The sequence below is a fragment of the Gossypium hirsutum genome, chromosome A05 (genome assembly GCF_007990345.1).
Source record: "Gossypium hirsutum isolate 1008001.06 chromosome A05, Gossypium_hirsutum_v2.1, whole genome shotgun sequence".
Taxonomy (NCBI): domain Eukaryota; kingdom Viridiplantae; phylum Streptophyta; class Magnoliopsida; order Malvales; family Malvaceae; genus Gossypium; species Gossypium hirsutum.
Window position 1 is genome coordinate 102,580,849 of NC_053428.1, and position 15,415 is coordinate 102,596,263.

Sequence of the window (15,415 nt, forward strand, 5' to 3'; positions counted from 1 at the left end):
GGGGGCAACACCTTTCTCATTGGTTTATAGGATGGAGACAGTTTTACCCATTGAAGTCGAAATCTCTTCTCTTCGGGTTTTATCAGAGCTGAAATTAGACGAAGCAGAATGGATCCAATCCTGTTATGATCAACTAAACTTGATTGAAGAAAAGAGGCTGAAGGCTATTCGTCATGGTCAAATGTACCAAAAGAGAATTATGCGAGCTTACAACAAAAAAGTTCGCCCTAGGGTATTCCATGAGGGGGACTTAGTATTGAAAAAGATTCTCCCTATGCAAAAGGATTTCAGAGGGAAATGGATGTCAAACTGGGAAGGACCTTATGTAGTGAAAAAGGCCTTTTCTGGAGGAGCATTAATATTAGCTGAAATGGATGGCAAGAGTCAGCCTAACCCAGTGAATGCGGACTCAGTCAAGAAGTACTTCGCCTGAAGAGGAAATGGGCCAAGGTGAAAACCCGCAAAGGGCGCCTTGAGTTCAAAAAAAAGAGTAAAAAAAATCGGAGAGGCCAAGGCGAAAACCCACAAAGGGCGCTTTGAGACCAAAGGGGCTTTGAATTGAAAACCCGTAAAAGGGTAATTCAAATGTTTGATGAGAAATGGAGCATGCGTTAGCCATCCTGTACCTGAATTAACAATAATGAGATATGCTACATCTTAAGGGCATCGACAAAGTACTACAGACCTCTCAGACACATGTTGAACTTAGAGTGGTCTTCAGGAAGTTCGTACAGAGAAGCTCAGTCCGAGATATCTGGGACACCAGTTTCACTTTCTCATTCTTTGTATTTTAACAATATTTACTTTCTTTGCAAAATCCATTCTTTACGGATTTTGTTCATAATAAATTTCAGTCTTATCCATGTCTATAATCTTTTTCAAGCATTTCATATTGAAATAATGATTAATGAACTAATAACGCTTTCACAAAAGAAGTTTTGCATATTACTTTGAAAGGTCTCTAAATAATACAAGAACCTGAAATAAGACAATTATTTAGAATTCACCAGGCTTAAAGGGCTAGAAACGTAGGAGAGATAAGGGTCCGACCATCTCTCCAGGTTCTCTGCTATTGTTGAACGAGAAAACATACGTTAGGGATATTACCTTAGCAAACAGCAAGCAATGACAAATCAAGCGTTAAAATGGATCATTGACATCTTGTATCTAAACATTTATAATACATTTAGTTAGGAGCATTTGATTCATTCTGATCATGGCATCCTAATCATTTGATATAAGCATAGGCCCCAGGAAATCACTTTTACAGGTGGATTCCCCAGTGGACAACGTAGCAAGATTGACTAAAATTTCAGCAGCCTTTAACTCCCTAAGCAATAGGGTAACAAGCTGAAAATTATAGATCTTATCTCCCTAAGCAATAGTGGCATAGATTGAAAACAGCAGGCTTTAACTCCCTAAACAAAAGGATAACAAGCTAAAGATTGCAGGCTTTAACTCCCTAAGCAATAGGGTAACAAGCTGAAAATTACAGATCTTATCTCCCTAAGCAATAGTGGAGCAGATCAAAGATACATGCCTTAACCCCCTAAGCAGTAGGGTAACAGGCTAAAATTTACAGATCTGGGCTCGCCGAGCAGTGGTGGAGCAGGTCGAAGACTCGCCTTAACCTCCTAAGTAGTAGGGTAACAGGTTAAAGTTTACAGATTTGGGCTCGCCAAGCAGTGGTGGAGCAGGTCGAAGACTTGTCTTAACCCCCTAAGCAGTAGGGTAACAGGCTAAAATTTACAGATCTGGCTCTCCGAGTAGTGATGGAGCAGGTCGAAGACTCACCTTAACCCCTTAAGCAGTACGGTAACAGGCTAAAATTACAGATCTTATCTTCGTTAAGTAAGAGCAGAGCAGATAAAGTTCCAACAAATCGTATCTTCATGAAGCAACTATGAGACATTTGGAAGCAATAGGATGCAGTGGGTTGCGATAAGGTTACACCAAGAAGCTAAGATCTGACAGAACCGGGCAAAATTAGCCTTTGTAATCTTTGCTTCGTTCCCATTACATGATAACGAGCAAAGAGGAGCAGCTGTTAGGCCCAATTTATGCCCAGGCCCACACACATACAAAACTAAATAAAAACACTACCCAAACAACCCAACACCCAACAAAAAACAAACCCAAACTACAAGGCCCAAATGGCCCAAAGCATAAACAAATTTCAGCAAACAAAAACCCAAGGAGCTGCTGTTTGTAACCGAAGTAGTCCCCAGGTACCGCACATCGCGCGAATCTCTGCACCGTGCGTCACTCCACCTCCATGTAGGAGACGTACACGCCCATGAACCTGCAAACAAGTGAAATTAGTTGTAAAAAAGGGCTATAAAAACCCCCGAAACGAATGTAAAAGGTGATCTTTTTTTCCGAATATAATAGAGAATATACAAAGTCAAGAGTAAATTGAGAATCGGGACTGAGGTAGGAAAGTTTATATACAAATCTCACGCAAGAATCAGTAGAAAACCACCAAGGAATATTTTCAAAGGTGATTTTATTTTGTTTCTTTTTTCATTTTTTCTTCTTCCCATTCGGATCCACAATACAAGTTAAAAAATAGGAGAGAATGAGAGAGACTTACCGCACATCGTGTTTGCGCTGTCGAGAGGGCCTTGCTTCGCTGGACGCCGGTGACTTTTGGGTGGTTGAAGGCTTGGGCATAAGCCTTTCGGCGAAGAGCAGATGGGGGGAGTGTGGAGATTTCAAACTTTTACACCATGTTTGGTTGGGTGTATTGGCTAGATGGGGGGAGTGTGGAGATTTCAAACTTTTACACCATGTTTGGTAATACACCCCTAATCGGTGGGTCCCGCTTAATCCCTCTCTAATACTTTGTTTGGTTCAGTGTATTGCTATTACAGGTTTAATACACTACTGATCTAATCCCCAAAATCTACAGTTTTCTAATCCCTTCCTTGAGCTCAGATTAGGTGCTGCTTCAATTTTGGTCCCTGTTTTACCCTCCCGATTCACGCTTCTGTTTTACCCAAAATCCATGTTCTGTTTCTTCCTTCTACCTTTCTTCTCCACTCTCCTCATCGTCTTCTCCTCTAACATCCAGTGTGTTCTGCTCCTCTAACATCCTCTGGCGTACCATTTGTGGGTGTGTTCTTCTTATCGAGATTTTTTTTCCCTTTTAGTGTGTTTTCATAGTTCTTTATTTGGTCTGTGAATGAAAAGGATGAAAATTTCTGGGTTTTTGATGCTTGGTAATTTAGGAAGCCTTTATTATAAACTTTTTGAGATATTTTTTTCTATTTATTTGAAGTTCAATGATTTGGATATTGGAACATATATTGTTTTTTCATCTAACTTTCTCAAATCCCAAACAAAAGACCCCTGGAAAAAAAAAGGGTTCTTTTTAGATTTTGAAATAAAGGCAGAAAAATGGTGAACTGGGAGCTAAACAGTTGCTGCAATAATGGCCAAGTTACCTTTCTGGTTACAATTGGTGTCTTCACTGTTGTCATTCTTGTTGTAAGCTTCTTTCTTAAATTTTTTTTCTCTTGTTTATAACGAAGATCATCTTTTTCTCTGCTATGCTTTTGGTTGTTGTAAGGAAACAATATAAACACGGTAAAAACAATGGGGTAATTTTGGTAAGAGCTCCCTGGTTATGTTTGTTTGAAGGATGATATATCTACGGTTTAGTTGACTAAGCCATGATTGTTAGTTTTAGTTTAAAATTTAATAAGTTTATTGTTTTGGAGAAACCATCGAATTAATGGTAATTTGAATTACGAAATAGATTAACAGTTTAAATAGTTTCTTGGTTTGCACGTTGAAGGAAATTGGGTTCTTTTCTGGGAGCATTTGTGATTTACTTTTGTAATACTTGTTGTAAATCTGTTCATAAGGAACTCATAAATGCTATGGCATTTACAACAATTTTCATAAGTTGTTCATAAGGATGAGGATGCCAAAGTTTTAGGAGTTTTCTAGGAGGATTCACTGCAGTTGAATTTCTGTTAAAAGATACAGCATTCTTTGGAATTTGAACTGGTTGCCTCTGTTTGCTTAAATGGATTGACCTAATGTTTCCCCCTGATTGTTGTAGCTATGGAGAACAGTGCTGTTGCTGCCTTTTAAGCTCATTACAGTATTCTTGCATGAAGCAAGTCATGCAATTGCCTGCAAACTTACCTATAGTCATGTAAGAAAGCCCTTTCCTTTATCACATGTCATATGAAGGGTTTAAACATGTCTTTAATGTGACCATTAGATTTTGGCTGCATAATTTTTCTACTAACCCATCTTACTGGTTTTAGTCTTTGGATTATGGTCTGCTCAATTATCAATGTTCCTTTATCAGCCAACTAGTCTAGTTGAAGTCCTATAGGTGTTATTTGGAGATGTGCGTGTAAGAAGTGACTGTATTTTTAATGTGGCAGGCACTTGTTGATGCCCCGGATATGGTAAGAGGCCAAATGAACTTCAAGAGGCTTACATTGACAGATATCACAATTGACATTCCACGTGTTCCCAAGAACAAATGGGTTGATCGAAGCTATGGAGAAGGCTGGTAAGGACAACGATAGCTTTCACCAGCATTTGTAATGTTGTTTCTTGAAGATATGTTTTCTTTCTTATCACTCTTATGTTAACTTGCAGATGTTAAGAACAAATGGGAAAGTAGCTCGTGGGGTAGAAAGTTGATTGTCCAGAAGAGAAGAGCATCTCTCAACGACTTTGATAGGTTCAAGCTTATGTTGGCTAAGATCAAGGTCAGTTTCCGATACACCCCCTATTGTGTCTACCTGTTTTATACCAGAGTTCTTTTCTTGAAAGCACTTCCTCAAAACATCAATCGAAGCTTGACGAGCTGTAATACGGTTTTGCAGAGGTCTGGAGTCATCAAGCAAGAACTTGCTAAGCTGAAAAAGGAGAATGCATCTTGAATTTGATATTGAATCATGGATTTTTGTTAGTTTTTGTCATCAAACATTCTGCAGGTTGTTCTTTTTTGTAATTTTTTCTTTTATTTACAAATGATTAAAAAGATTAAAGATCAGTTGAGAGATCTTTGTTTGCTATATTACATATTTTATAGTGAGTTTAATAGCAGGATATTGCTTTGCTTGCTGCAATTTTTCTTATCAAAATTCTGGTATTTATTTATATTCCCTTTATAGCATAATGAAAAATAAGACACTTAAGCTGTTTAAGTTTATAAGCTTCAAAATAAAAGGTTTTGATGTATTGTTTAGACAAACTCGAGCTGCTCAAGCTAGATATCGAGTTAATTATCTTACCTTAATTTATGTGTGTATATACTAAGTTTTGCTGAATAAATATTAACCATTCATTCAGATAATTTTCCTATACATATGTATTTGTGTATATAAAATCATGCATTTATAAAGTAATAAAACACTGTCCAATACAACCAAGCATTTGGTTTAAATGATTGATACATGATCAAAACAAAAAGAATAAGAAACAAAGAATGAGTAACAAACAGTTACATGTTAATTTTAATATTAATTATTTCAAATTATCTTTTATAGTATCATATATTATGATTTGAGTAAATTCATATAAAAATATTAATTATTAAGAATTTTATTAAATTATGATTTGAGTAAATTCATATAAGAATATTGATTATTAAGAATTTTATTAAATTATATATTTTAATTATAATATATTTAATAATAATTATGTTAATTTATATTTTATAGTATCATATATTATGATTTGAGTAAATTCATATAAGAATATTGATTATTAAGAATTTTATTAAATTATATATTTTAATTATAATATATTTAATAATAATTATGTTTAAATATGATTAAATTTTTTATTATTGATATTAATAATCTTATTAAAACAATAATCATTTACCAAAATAAATTTATGCTAAGGGTATTCTAGTCATTTTAGTTTTTTCCATTATGCTATTACACCTCTATTCCATTCAACCAAACACAAGATTACTATTACGCCTCTATTCCATTACATTCAACCAAACAGTTGATTTGCTATTACACCTCTATTCCAATACACCTCTATTCCAATACACCTCTAATCCAATACACCTCTAATCCAATACAGCGAACCAAACGTAATCTTAGTTTTTAGTTTGAATGTTTTAAGCAAAAAAAAATGAATTGAAATGGGTTTTTAACTTTGTATAATAATAAAACAAAACTGCATGCTAGTACATGTTTTGACTGGGTCCACACGCATTTTACCCTTAAATGGGTAATTTGCGTGGCCAGTCCTTCATATTTGAGCCATTCTTGATTTGACCCTATTTGGTTTCTTTCATTTTTGCCCTGAAGTTTTTGCACCTCTCCAATTTAGTTTGCGCATGAGTGTTGCTTTTGGGGTTGGGAATATTTTCTTTTTTAGCCCTTATACCTTTGCGTGCATTGTGCTTTAGTCCTTTTCAATTTCAATGTTTTTGTTTGTTGATTGTCTCTCTTAATTAGCTTCTATTTCAATTAAGTTTTTTCTTCCTCATTTTAATTTATATAATTCATTATTTCTTTAAATTCATTTGGCATTCATTTTTTTATTTTTATTTTTTTTATATACATACATTTTAAATTACTTTGATGAATTACGTTGTTGTTTTTTGTTTTTTTAAATTATAAGTTTCTTTTAAATTTCTCTTATATAATATTATTTTAAAATTTTGTATGATTTTACATTTAAATAGCTCATTATTTCTTTAAATTCATTTGGCATTCATTTTTTATTTTTTATTTTTTTTATATACATACATTTTAAATTACTTTGATGAATTACGTTGTTGTTTTTTATTTTTTAAATTATAAGTTGTTTTTTTAAATTACTCTCAAAATTTTTCAAAATAAAGGCAATGTTCGGTACTTAAAGAATTCAAAAGATCGTGCCCTAACGTACTGGGTTTCGCTTTCTTTGTTTGTTTTGAATATTCGAATATCCTCTCAAAGCTAAAACGCACGTTTTAAAGGCAAGATCACATTTGAGGGTCAAAATGTTGTGTCCAAACGTACTGGATGTAATGTTTTACCTCAAGGTGAGATGGTCTTTAATACACATTTGACTTACCTGAATGTTTTAAAAGCCAATAAAAGGAGGATCACATTGTGAGCTCTGTCCAAATCTTTAATTTTCGACATTTAAGACACTAATTAATCGATTAAGTACCAATTTTGGGCGTGTCGAGGGTGCTAATCCTTCCTCGTACGTAACCGACTCCCGAACTCATTTTCTTAAAATTCGCGGACCAAAATGTTTTATAAGGTGGCCCAATTACACCTCAAAAAAGGATTGGTGGCGACTCTCAACTTTCGTTTTAAAAAGTCGATTCCCGTTTTCAAAAAATGGTTTCGACAAGTATATTATGCGTATTAAAAATAAGTATACTTCTTTTACTTCACTAAGATTTTTCTATAAAGTGTTTTTATCTTAATAAAATTTTAAAAAGACATTATCTATCAGTGAACATCCAATGAAGAGTGATAAATATATTTATTATTATTGAATATTCATTAGGATAAAAGTTTCGATGTAATTTTTATTACTAGGACTTTGATGTCCATTAGGAAAATAATTTTATATTATTTCTACTTTTTATGTTTATCAATATAAATTTTGGAGAAAAATTATAAGCATCGAGTTGGTGAGTAAATAATACATATTTTTCTTTTATTCATTAATCTCTTATTCTTTATTACTTTTTCTTTTCTTTTTTTGTTTTCATTAGTTTTAATATATTATTTGGTACATTAGTTTAACTTTTTTTTAATATAATGCCTGTATTTGTTTTCAATATGGTAGATGCATTTGATAAAAGTTATATATTTTAGTACCCATATGTAATGGTGTTAACATTTTAGTGTTTAATTCGAGTTTTAGATTTAATTTGATAGAAGTTAATTGCTAATATTATCGAGTTTGAACTTTTATAATTTTCTTAATAGAATAAGTTTAGTGTTAATTATGAATCTATTTAACTTTGTGTTTAATTTGCTTGCAGTAATTGCTTAATTATAAATATTTACCAAATTAACCCTAAAACTCGAATTAAATACTAAAAAATTAACCTTCGAATACTAAATTGTATAATTTTTGTAACATATAAGTATCATATTGAAAAAAATTTACAAATATCATAAACTCAAGTAGGAAATAATGTATTAAACCTTTTCTTTATTTTATAACAATGTTAAATTTTATTTATTTACAGATATTTAAGAAAAGCATCTTTAAGAAAAAAAAATGAAGAAGAAATTCACAACATTTGCAAGAAAAAGCCAAAGACATGACGTCATATATTTTATTATCATTCAATCAACTTGTAAAAAAAAATTGCTTTTTAAAAATTGAGAAAAAGAAAGGCAAAGATCAACAAAAGAACCCTTCAAATTTCGTGCAATGAAAAAAAAGGGAAACAGCCAATTGGGAGATGCCACCTAAGTAAACAAATCAATAAACTTCCAAAAATTCGATATTTATACGTGGCAGAACATGACTGGTTAAGAATCTTTCTGTGGACAGAATACTTCTTGTCATTTTACGTTTTAGGTCCAACACAAAAATATTAAAACAAGTTAACAGTATAAATTATGGCTAAATTTTCAAACCCTGAAAGTCTCAACCCTTAAACCACCTCCAATGAATTGACGCCACGTAGTGATAAGCAGTCGACCTAAAACTATTTAGATTTTCTAGGTTCCACGTGGATTAATATAATTGGTCATTGATGTGCGAAAGAAAGCCAAGTTGTACGATTAATTTCTCTTAAAATATTTAATATTGTATTTTTCTTTCTTGTGTATGAAAACCCAAAGCTTCTTTCTTTCCTTCTTCAGTCTTCTCTCATCACCGTTTCTCTGCAATTTGATTTCTTTTGGAGAAATTTTTCAGTGACAAAAAAAGAAGATTTTTTTAGTTTACCAAAGTACTCTTCTACTGACGTTGAAACCCCAGATTTAATTCCTCGTGTAAACTTTTTTTTATAAGGGAATTTTTGACATTTTTTTTTGCAGGTTTGGATATTGTTACCACATGCAGGGAAACCCTAAATTACTTTTTGTTCATTTTTCTTATTTTTTTTGCAGTGTATTTCTCTCTATTTTTAAAGGTCTAAAGACTATGTAAAGAAAGATTCTTTCAAGGTGAAGGTGGGAGTTTTGGCTTTGATCTCATAATTTTTTGTTGCCTTTTTTTTTTGCTTAAGTTTTGTTTAATTTGTAACGGGCTTAGTTCTTGAGGGGTTTTTGTTTCTTAATTTACAATGTGGGTTTTGGAGAATTTAGTGAAGACTTGAAAAGGGGTTTTGTTTGGGTTAAGCATTTGAGTTGAATTGGTAAAATGGTTTTGTTTTTTAAGTGTGTTTTACCTTTGGATCTGAGCTTTGATAAATTAATGGCATGCATTGGTAGAATAAATTAAGTTCTTTATATTATCTTGTTCATCTAAGAATCTAATTAAGCTTCGTTGAGAAGAAAATTAAGTGACTTTGCTATAAAGTAAACAACTGCTTTGGCTAATATGGAAATATGTATAAAAGTTGTGATTGATTGTGAAGTATGAGGAATTTTGAAGTTAAAATCGAAATTCTAGTTTAATAAAAGTATGATTCTCCATTGCTATCCATTCTCCAAAAATTCATTCCCCTTCTTAGATGTTACATTGTATTTCTGTGTTTCGGGTTTCCCCACCCTTTGATGGGACCTCAAACTAGCTTATTGATTTAGCTTTCTTCTATTGGAGCATCCAACCTGTTTAGAGTCACATTTGACATGCAATTAAGATAAGATATTGTTTTTAATTCATTGTTGAAATCTAGCATTGAGAACTCTCATCGATGCTGTTATGGTATCTTTGTAGAAAAAATGAAAAATCTTGGAGTTCAAATGTAATTTAATCCATCATATTGCAGATTATGGATCGAACTCAGACATCCTAATTTTTCTTTTCGGGCATGGGAAACTATAATCTTGATCTAAAATTAGAATCGAAAGCCATCTGTAGATCCACCCCCCTGAGTTTCCTGGGAACTGCTGCCTAAGCAGCTCAGCTAGAATTGGTCTTAAGGCTTGAATTTACAATGAAACCTTAGTCTTCTTTGCTTGATTTTGTTCCGAGAAAATAATTTTGGACTTTATGGTTTTAGTTTTTAAGTCTTTAATTTTTGCTCTTTCATTATGCTGTTAGTCTCCATCTCCGATTTACTGCTTATACCAAGCTATCTGGTTCATATACTGGATATTCAACTCCAAGATACTAAATCGTGGTGTGTAATTGTGATTTTTGTTGGCTTGCTTAACCAGGAAATAGGATCATTGTTTCTTTCGCTGGCTGGGGACAATGATCCTAACAAAGCAGTATCGTTGTATACACTCGTCTAGTTGTCAATGCACAAAGGGTCATCTAAGTGAAGATGTGATTTTCTTAGTGTTTCAACAACTCAACTGGAATCCAAAGTTGATTGCGACTCTTTCATGCGTATGCAAATGGTTTGATGATCTTGCCAAGAGAGTACTATGGAAAGAATTCTGCAAAACAAGGGCCCCAAAGATGATGCTTGATCTGCAGTCTAGTGGAAGTCACAGTGTTGATGGGAACTGGAGAGCCCTTGGAAAACTACTTATCTATTGTTCAGGTTGTAGCGGTGGTCGCTTGTTCAATAGTGTTCAGATCCCTGGTCATTTTGTTTACAGGACCAGGTTCTCTAGGACCTCAGGGAAGAGCTTCCTTTTACCGCAATGCCGGACTGATATTTTATATGTGTCTGACCCTTGTGAACATCTGGACCAAGGGGATGAGGGTGATGTGGGATTTTTCCGAGGAGTTTTCAAGTCATTCTTGGTGTCCAAGGTTCGGAAGATGTTGATTGACAGGGCAGCCAAGCTTCATCCAACAGCAGTGTGCCCTTATTGTAAGGCAAAGTTGTGGGACATGCTGCAAGCTAAGATGATACCACAAAGTGCAAGCTGTAGGTTGGGTGCTTATGAGGATTGTATAGAGTATTACGTGTGCCTAAATGGTCATATGCTTGGCATCTGCACCCTTTTGCCATTGTCTGATTCTGAAGAGGCATCTGAATCAGAGTGATAATTTGAATGCAAACCAGGTAATTCATGTAGTTAGAATTCATATTTTATCAGAAAGGAAGGGGGTTAAAACTTCTGAGAAAATTGGAAATGATTATTTATGGTTAGTTCAAGCGCAAAATACCCGTTCTTGGTTGCCTTGGTAGACATTTCCCATGATTTTTAGAGTACATCATCCTTAATGCTACCTACATCTTTTATTTCTTGAATATGAGAAAGATAGTTGACAGTCTATTCATATTGTAAGGGAAGAACCATAAGACCCTTCTTTTTCTCCATGGAATTCCCTGGCGCAAATGTACTTTCTTAGTGAGCTTAATTCAATTTTTGCTAAAATTACATAAACTACCCTTTCCGATATATAACCAGGAATGTGTATGATGTGGACGTGGTTAATAATCTTTTCTTGGGAGTTTGTGCGAGTTCTTAACTGACAAAACATGCCTATATCTAAGTATATCATGTTCTTTGCAGTTTGTTTGTCATCTCATGTGTGGATTGATCTCCTGGTGGATCAGATATAGATGGTGTGGAGACAAGATGGACAGTACTAACCTTGGTTCTCTGAACCTGAAATCAACCATCATAACTCGGCCTCCTCTCTCTGGTGTTTGGTTGCTTTGTCTAAAGCCCTCACCAAGTGTTTTCTAGAAGGGTTAGAAGCTATTGCTAACCATTTGCCTTTTTCAATTATACATTGTTCTAATGATGGTCAGTGTGAAACGTGTAATATTCCGTACTTTGTACATTTATGTATGGCTCATATAGGTTTGAATAGATGATTGGCTTCTCCAATAGTTCATGAAGTTGTTGTTTAGATCATTCATTCACTCTGTTTACTTGCTTTTCTTTAAGAAAAATCATCCTGGTTTTGAAAGCCTGTTTTCCATTGACCTCTGAAATAGGTATCTCCGAATCTGATTTTTGACGAGGTCCTTGTTTCTATCTATTACATTCATTCGCCATCTTTTATGATACCTTCAAAAGGGTACCTCTGGATCCTAATTTTATAAGATTTCATCGTTCCTGTTACATAGATTCACTGCTTGTGCTTTTCCTTTTTGCCAAAATGCTAGTTGCAAAGGGGTGATAACACAGAATTGAAGTACTTAAATTCGAGCTGACATCAAATTTACTCATTGACTGGGATTCTCGTATAAATATTATGTTCAAGTAATCTTCCATATGTTATGATTGGGATAAATCAGTATATCGGGATCAAATACTTGATATGTTTGTACACGCTACTTATAAGGATAGTCATTTGGGAGAGCAACCAAGTTGCCAATTGTGAGCATTGAGAGGAGGATTATTTTCAAGCTTTGATGGTCACATGAACTGACCAGTTAAGCTTCTGTTCAATATAAAGTGATTGAAGTTAGTTTTATTTTATTTTCTAAGTTACTTACCTCGAAACTTGCTAGATATGGCTTGACCTCCTTTCAGTTTCATATGTTATACTATCTATACAATAATTAAAAGAACAATATTAGAATACAAATATAGGTGAGGTTAAAGCCATGTCATATAAATATGACAATTTGCAAATGAAGTTAGTAATTTGTAAATATAAATGGTGTTAACCTAAACCTCACCTAGCCTGGTTCATATGCACTCAGACTGAAGTAGTCTAAGCTGTTGCCCATGCTTTCATAATTTCTTTTGAAATACCTTATAATACATACACCAAATGTAGGATATAGTGCTAAAAATCAATTTGATCCCATTCTGGCATGTTCTCTGCCTGTTAAGAGTCTTGAAATATTAGAGTATCATGAATTAAATTCATTATCCATGTGCATGCCATCAATTATCCATACTGTCATCATATGCCATGGCATGGCAATCTGGCAGCAGGGCTCACTGTCCATCACTCTTTAGATTTGGCAGTTACTATCCATTCCAACCTTTGAAATTTTACTTCATGTCACAGAAGAATACTTATAGGAGTTCTTGCATTTGTCATCTTGGAACTGAGACATTGGGGAGCCAGAGTGGAGTTAGGTAAGCAAAGAATATTGAGAGCCACGAGCGGTATTTTGAAGCATTGAATAGTCGGTAAACTTAAAAAAAGATGTCATATACAATATGCAAGAGATTCTAAAGTGAGCTGAGGTATTTCCTTCGCTCAATTGTGTAAACCTATATCATTCGGTAAAAACTTTAAAGAGCAACTCTCAGACAGTCTTTGATAAGCTTCTTGACTACCTATTGCTTGAGTATCCAAATACCATTGAGTCTCTGAAGACTAGCTTTTGCTGGGGATCGGGCCATTCGGAACTGCCGTTTGCTCGGTGTCTACCAAGATGGTATCCTCATCTTTGAACTCCCCTCTCAAGATGCCCTTGGCAAGTTCATTTTCAACATTCTGTTGAATCACTCTTTTACTGGTCTAGCACCATAGTTTGGATCGTAACCAAGATTACCAAGAAGCTGAACAGCAGCATCCGTGATCTGAAGTTTTATTTTCTTATCTGAAAGCCTCTTTTGCACACGTTCCAGCTGTAAACAAACAGAAAAGGCAATGGAGTGACAAACCAGAAGAGAAACAACGTGAGCTTGGCAACATGATAGGGATTTGTATTTCTCTTGCAACCACAGCAGAGATCCTATGGTATTCAGGCTCCAGTATTTTCCAACATACGTATATTTAAAATTCAAGGTTTCATATATTTGGAGTCCTTAGAGGATCATATCCTTATACCTATGTCAAATATATGTCAAAAATGGGTTTAATGATCTACCGAGTGAGATCTACCTAAGACCATAAATTTTGATCATTTAAAAGAATATAATAAAAATAAAGAGTACGTTTTGTAACTTGCTGAATCAAAATCTATAGAAGAATCAAACCAAGCAATATCAGATTCATGGATGGCCAACCAAACTACCGACTCATTCTTAAAAGGACCATTTGCAGCATCGTAGGATAACTGTAGACTAGAGTTTTTAGTTAACCATTTACTATTGTTTTAGTAGTATATCTTAGAGATTATTTTATAGTTAAAAAATGTCATTAATATCCTTATCACATCCTATGATGGATATGACATGGTTGAGGATTCGGAATCTTTCATTCCATTATAATAGAATCTGCATCAAGTAAATGTACATGCAAGCAATTATGCCAAAAGACAGTCATCAGAGCAACTTACCTGTAATCTCACAATACTGCTTATTTCTTCGCGGTCCAAAGGCTGGAACACTATATATTCATCAACACGATTCATGAACTCAGTCGAAAAACTGCTCTTGCAGCCTCCATCACCCTCTGCTTGATAGTTCCATAAGCTATATTTTTAGGTGTGTCCTCATCTGAGTTAAGAATGTATTGTGAACCCACATTTGAAGTCATAATGATAACAGTGTTGGTAAAGCTCACAGTCCGACCCTGGAATCAGTGACTCTCCCATCATCCAATATTTGAAGGAAACATAAACACATCACCATGGGCTTTCTCTATCTCATCAAAAGAATTACAGCATATGGCCTCCGGCGAACAATCTCTGTCAGCTGTCCTCCTTCTTCATACCCCACATAACCGGGTGGAGCACCTATAAGTCTTGAAACTGCATGTTTTTCCATATACTCACTCATATCATTCGACAAGGGCTTCTTCAGTATTAAACAAGTAGGACGCAAGGGCCTTTGCAAGTTCGGTTTTCCCTACACCAGTTGGGCCAAACATGAAACTGGCAATTGGACGACGGGGTCAGGAGACCAGCTCGAGATCGTTGATAGCCTCAGTACAGATCTAACTGCGGATCTTGACCCACAACAGTTTATGCAATACTTCCTCCAATGTAATAATTTTTCTTCTCAGATTGTTGAGTTGGAAATGGTATGCCAGTCCATTTACTAACGACTTCGCATATCATTCCTGTAACTTCTTCTCTCAGCATGATTTTCCGGATTTCATGTATTCATCTAATTCGTTTTCAGCATCAGCAAGTTGACGCTGCAAAGGTTCAAGCTCCGTATTTCAGCTCAGCAGCCACGATTGAGATCATACTCCCGCTCAGCCTGCTGATCTCTACATTTACCCTGTCAATCTGTATAATTAAAACAGTTAGCAAATTACGTCCTTTTTCTTCAATTGATATAAAATAAAGGTCACCCCTGTCCGGCTTCTAAATTACCGTTAGTAGGGGAAAATCAGGAACAATCAAGATGCAGTCTTCACTTGCAGATGAAAATGACAAAATGTGATGGCAGAAAATAAGTTTCTAGAGTAATTTTAGATAATACTAGCATACTTCTTCCTTGATTGACTGAATGCGTGTCATGACAGTCTTCTCATGCTCCCATTGCATCAACCTCAGCCTGTCTCTTCCTTAAGAGGGATAACT

At 34.7% G+C, this 15,415-nt stretch overlaps 1 protein-coding gene and 1 pseudogene across 6 annotated transcripts; both read left to right on the top strand.

Moving 5' to 3' along the window:
- Positions 1–4,343: 4,343 nt before the first annotated feature.
- Positions 4,344–5,099, top strand: LOC107960366 (60S ribosomal protein L14-2-like; annotated as a pseudogene).
- A 3,674-nt stretch (positions 5,100–8,773) lies between these two features.
- On the top strand, positions 8,774–11,872 carry LOC121229616 (EID1-like F-box protein 2). Of its 6 annotated transcripts, none has more exons than XM_041114321.1 (4): positions 8,774–8,908; positions 9,069–9,131; positions 10,284–11,086; positions 11,541–11,872. In XM_041114321.1, the coding sequence occupies exon 3, from the start codon at positions 10,321–10,323 to the stop codon at positions 11,065–11,067; it is 747 nt and encodes a 248-aa protein (XP_040970255.1). In that variant the 5' UTR covers positions 8,774–8,908; positions 9,069–9,131; positions 10,284–10,320; the 3' UTR covers positions 11,068–11,086; positions 11,541–11,872. The 6 variants fall into 6 exon arrangements, with proteins under 6 accessions (XP_040970255.1, XP_040970254.1, XP_040970258.1 ...); XM_041114320.1 differs by having other exon boundaries at positions 8,775–8,951; XM_041114324.1 differs by having other exon boundaries at positions 8,786–8,951; positions 10,291–11,086.
- Positions 11,873–15,415: the final 3,543 nt, after the last annotated feature.

What these genes read in the sequence shown, in the direction of transcription:
- LOC121229616 (XM_041114321.1), top strand. Translation starts at nt 10,321, where the DNA reads ATGATCCTAACAAAGCAGTATCGTTGTATACACTCGTCTAGTTGTCAA.